Source organism: Zea mays, chromosome 3 (genome assembly GCF_902167145.1).
Source record: "Zea mays cultivar B73 chromosome 3, Zm-B73-REFERENCE-NAM-5.0, whole genome shotgun sequence".
NCBI classification, from domain to species: Eukaryota; Viridiplantae; Streptophyta; class Magnoliopsida; order Poales; family Poaceae; genus Zea; species Zea mays.
The window spans coordinates 193067436-193072900 of NC_050098.1; the positions used below are offsets into that span (position 1 = coordinate 193067436).

Below are 5465 nucleotides of genomic sequence, written 5' to 3' on the forward strand. Positions count from 1 at the left end.
ATATTTTTGTGTTTTATTAAAATAAAATTATAAAACTATATCAATGTACGAGCATTTGACTATTAACTACTTTTTCTGTTTTTTTATTTATCGCGTTCTAGTATTTCAGAACGGAGGTAGTAATAATTATTAGTACCAGCTAATGGATGTAAAATTGTAAATTGTAAACATGATTTTAAAGAAGACGTCAGAACTGAGAAGAGAACACTCAAACGGAGGCGGACGGAAGAAGCACATGGGAAAAATCCTAGCGCCAGAGCTACCGGCGGCGGTACATGCCCACCTGTACCGGCAAAAACGTGCGGACGCACGATAAAGATCACAGCTTTTCCTACTCTTTGCAGACACCCCCGCCCCTCGGCGGCGGCCGCGAGCGAAACCAACGACGCCACCCAAACCGGCAAATCCGCCTCCTCCCCCACGCCTTTCGCCGCTCGGCTGACTCGTTCGCGTTCCCACCCCACTCCGACTTAACCGGGCGCACCGTTTCCGGTGGGCGGCATCCTGCGCCTTTCGGGTCGCGTCCGCACGCGCTGGGGTGGTGGAGGGAGTCCGGGCGCCTTTTCTCGCGTGTCCCGAGGGTTGGGCTGAGGGAGAAGAGGTCCGCAGCGGCCATCCATGGCGGAGATGCGACCGATCTACAGGGAGCCCGGCAAGCCCCGGCGGCCGCCACGCTCTCACGGTACGTTTCTCGATCGCTGCCCGTCCTGTTTACACAGTCTTTAGTATGCGTTCTGGTTGGGTTAGATTAGCTGCGCTTGCGCCGTTTCTCGGCTCCTAATTTTCTCGAGTGGTCTCTTGTGGATTTTCACAGTTTCACATGTAAAATATGTAGGGAATCCCGGGCTGCGTAGCGAATCCGGAATCCCCTCCTCTTTCTCTTGACCCCACTGTTTCCTGCCGAAATGCCAATGCGGGCGAGCAGCGACAGTCCGCGTACAACTGGTTCTCGTGTCACGGTGTCAGTATTTGATGCCGTTTCTGGTGATGCGTTCGTGTGGGTGGCACTTGCGGCTTGCTACTCTCTCTCTTGAAAATGACGTGCTAGGATACCAACTGTCTTCAGGGAACTCGCATTGAAACTCGGAAGCACCGAGTCATTCCATTTACGTGTGCCACCTGCACCGCCTTCAACCCAGAAAAACTAACCTGCGTGTCTTTTCGCGTACGAATGATATATTTTCCTAATTCCCCAAACGGATGTCGATATTGGAAGGTATGGAATTGAATGAGAGAATCTGATATTTGCCATCATCACAAAACACGTTCGTAAAATTGCCATCTGACCCACATTTTATATACACAAATGGACCAACAATTCATAGACACGGTGGTAGTTATAACAAGCAGTCAAAGTTTCAAGTGGCAAAATTCCAGTTATTTTGGAATTGAATTGGTTCAATACCAAATGAGCCATGTTATTGAAATGAGATGTAATTCCAATTGTATTGTTTGGATGTCACTGAATTAGAGTTTGGAATTGTATGGTCCAATTCCACGCATCCAAACAGGGTAGTAGTAATTTTGATCAGTTTTTGTGCTTGATCATTACATCTTCTGTAAAGGAGAACCTATTGTATTTTAGCAAGAATGCTTATGACATAATAGCACACTCCACTAGCAATTTTGGAGAACATTTGGTGAATGACATTGCAACAGCTTGGTGAGTATTTAAACCGGCCAATGGTCAACGGTCATCTGTACACCTACGCCCCTTGCCAAAGTTTGGGTAGGAAATACTTTTAAATATTGAACAATATTTTTCTTGCCTGACATTGAAATTCAGGAATGGCGCTGAGTTTGATGCGTTATGATTTTTGTACACATCTATGGGTATATGGGATCATGTTAGTTACCACACATAGAACACACAATTCATGCTTAAATTCATGGAAGCTAACACTTGTGAGCCAAATTATTTGGTAAAAGTTTCTTAGCTTACTTCGATATTTATGACGGACCTAAGCTGAACCTGTACTCAGTTTTCCATATAACCCCTAATCCCTACTTGACGCTTTACAAATAAGAACTACATAGTTGTTATTTTTTTATTGTAAATTTGTCTTTTCAATATTTTGGTAGCATTTAAATGAAGTATCCCTTGACTTTTCCTATTATGCAGACAAATTACTGCTAGCTCTTTCTCTGACAGCTACTTATTTTTGCTCTGTTATCTGCTGTTTCCCCGTTCCTATTGTAGTGTTTCTTCTGAATTCTGATTGGTATTCGTACAGAGCAAACCACCAGTATTGTGGTGATATAAATCTAAGAACAAACAGAGGTTCTTTTTCTCTGCATACATTAGTTTTATGTACTCAATAAGTACAGTTTTTGTGTTATTTCAGGCAGTGGAAGTTTCTCAGTTCCGTTGTGGGAAAAGAAATTTTGCACTGATGCTTGTGCTATCCCCTGGGCTAAACTGTGTGAGACCAAGAGATTGATGTCTCTGTATAAAAGCGTGGTTGATTGGGACGACTCAGCTGCATTAGAAGCCTTCAATGACGCAAAGGCGCGCTTCTGTGCTGTATATCATGGTCAATGCTACGATATCCCTTTGCCCGACCCAAACATGTTTATTGATATTATCAACCCAGATGAATATGTTGATCCTGAATTGGTGGCTGATCTGGAGAAGTCACGTCGTAGTGTTCCCAGAAAAGATAATGGTGTTCCTGATGTCTGGGACTCTTTTATTTTCTCTGACAAGCCAGTTCCAGTTACAGGATGGGGTGACACGGAGACCAGCTTCACCCATGGCCAGCAGCTCTCTGTAAACTGGGACAATCAGTTAGAACACTCAGTTGAAGCAAATCATAAGCAAATGTCGGCAAGTTGGGACTATTCTGTCAAGCAACCTTCTCAAAGAATTGGTCAGCAAAACTCAGGGAACTGGGAAGTGTACAAGGAACAGCAGGATCAAGCCAGCAACTGGGGGGAGCAGACGAATCCTTGCAGTACCAACTGGGTCATGGATGGCTCCCAGGATGCTTGGAAGCATGGCTATGGTTGGGGTCCTGCAGCTATTCAGACCGATCCATGGGACAACTGTCAATATAGCTATCAGGTGCCTGACAGCCAGGGCACATATGGACACTGGACTCACTGGAGAAGGCGAAACAATGACTTGGGTAGAAGAAACACCAGGAATAGAGGAGATCCCATCAGCTCAAAGCCAATGAAATCAAAGTACCAAACGGATGAACACAGTGGTGCAAACAATGGTTGGAGGAACTGTCGAGTGAAGAATGATATGTATTATTACTCATATGAGCAGGCTGATTATACCAAGCAGTCACTGGCTATGTGAGTAAGAGCTAAGGGGCTTACGCCATCGAGAGAAGATGACAAGTTCCTCTCTGCCGTTCACTACGCTTTAGAGGTGTCAGTAGTTTTACACCAGCAATAGTAATGGTGGACATCTTGAGATGAGGTACAGTAGAGTTAGTAGCAGGTTATGTTCACCTACCCCCCCCCCCCCCCCCCCCCCTAAGCTGCTGTATATAGTAGTAATTATCGTCCTAATGATTGTTTCGTTTAGCCATTTGCGGCCGTTGTTTGTTTATATATATCTGTCTCGATATCTGTAGTTTTGGTTTACTGGCTACTTCTTAGCTTCAGTGTTGCAGCAGTTAGAATTATGATGGTTCTTCTTTAATTTACATCTTCGGTGGTGGTAAGAACAAATGCTTTGACTGATTTGTATGTTGGTGTCGAAATGGCACGAGCAGAAGCTTATATCCTGTACATAGCTGCATTGCTCTCTGGTAATTGTGATTTTCTCATTGTACCCGTTTCATGTGGCCGTGTTCAACGCCTGCAGATTGTGTAGTTCGATTTAGAAGAAGCTGCTAGTCGTATTTAAGCCGCAGATTGTGTTTGCCGCATGCTTATCTGAAAATAAGCTCGAGAGTATAGTAGCAGTTTGTTCAATAATAACATCTAATGTTTTCTTACATTAATTACTCACATTAAGGCACATGTTAATTATTTTCCATTTATCGCTCCTGAGTCATTTATACATAACGGCAAAGCTTATTGCCTAAGCTAGTGTGCCATATCGTCCTCGATCCTAGTCATGCACTCCCTCAACTCCAAATTATAAGACATTTTAACATTTCTATATGCATTAGTTTTACTATGTGTAGAATATTTGACGTCTAAGAGGGGAAGAGTAAATTAGACAACTTATTTTACAATCTAAGGTCTTTAACTTTTATCTAGTCAAAGTATTTGCAACTTATAAACTACAACTTAGGTTTCAAACTTATCAATTAGCCTAACAACTAAACTAGTGAGGTAAAGAAAAAAAACAAGGTACACAATTTAAATGTAGAAGCTTAAAGGTGAAAAAGATGGAAACTTCAATCCATGACTGATATTTTTATTGATATATCGAAAAGTGCGCAAAATTTTCTGTAATTCTCATGTGAGAGTCAAGCTCTCGGTTGGGTAACTCTATAATAACCCGAGGTCTTTCTCATACACAAGTGGATCTCTAGTGTAGCCTCTCCTAGATACTTCTCTTCGTCTTCACTATCGGGTTTCTAGCCAAAACCGATATGCCTCCTTACCTCAAGTATATGGTGACGACCACACTACAAATGCAGTTGGTGTGATTATAAGACTATAAGCCCCTCGACACAACTAATACAATAGTGCACACAAACACTAAGGGATAATAGGTGCTCTAATCTCACTCAAACACTAAATCCTAAAGCTAGACCAAACACTATAAGCAACAGTCTAAACAATCTAAGCACTTTGTATATGAACAAGCAAATACAAGCTAATGAGGGAAATTTTAAACCAATTAAAAGATGATGACACTTTGACACAACAAATTTTATCTTGAGGTCTGGTGGTTTACCAACCACTTAATCCGCATTGAGGCAAGCCCAAGGTTGACATGGATCCACTTACTAGTGGTGATCACACAAGATCACTCTCCCCACTAAAGGGAGTGCTCACACAAGAGCTCTAGCACTATGATTTGATCGGAACACATATCTCTCTTGACACATTGCTCAACTAGAGTTGCTCTTCATGATCTCTCATGGGGTGAGCACAACACTCCTCACCCTCTAAAGCCACACAAAATCTTCATGTGGGCTTCGCAATGGAGACCACAAGCCACCAAACCGTCTAGGAGATGGCAACCTGCAAAAGTAACAAGCCCCTCTGCCTTGCAACACTCCACCTTGTGCCAATCAATGCAACTATTCAGTGCAACACACTAGAATTGCTCACATGTTCAAATGTGCTATCTATCAATCATGTGAGTAGAGAGACAAATCTAAGCATAACATTTAACAAACACATCGCCAATGTGCTCTCATTTCAAACCAGCCCAACCTCCCTTTGTATTTATGGAGAGCACAAAAAATAGCATATGGGACCTTTTCAGCCCCCACTTGGAATTTTTAGCCTTCACACCTCAAAAAATTTGGGGGAGCCACCTACAGCCC

The 5465-nt window shown here is 42.9% G+C and overlaps 1 protein-coding gene across 1 annotated transcript; it reads left to right on the top strand.

Moving 5' to 3' along the window:
* The first annotated feature begins 210 nt into the window (after positions 1 to 210).
* On the top strand, positions 211 to 3744 carry LOC103651103 (uncharacterized). The gene is made up of 2 exons (XM_008676706.3): positions 211 to 682; positions 2346 to 3744. Exons 1-2 carry the CDS (start codon positions 619 to 621, stop codon positions 3305 to 3307), a joined length of 1026 nt encoding a protein of 341 aa, XP_008674928.1. The 5' UTR covers positions 211 to 618; the 3' UTR covers positions 3308 to 3744.
* Positions 3745 to 5465: the final 1721 nt, after the last annotated feature.

Excerpts from the sequence above, each read along its gene's own strand:
- LOC103651103 (XM_008676706.3), top strand. The coding sequence starts at position 619 with ATGGCGGAGATGCGACCGATCTACAGGGAGCCCGGCAAGCCCCGGCGG. Across the intron at positions 683-2,345 it reads GCGGCCGCCACGCTCTCACG|GCAGTGGAAGTTTCTCAGTT; the intron begins GTACGTTTCTCG and ends GTGTTATTTCAG.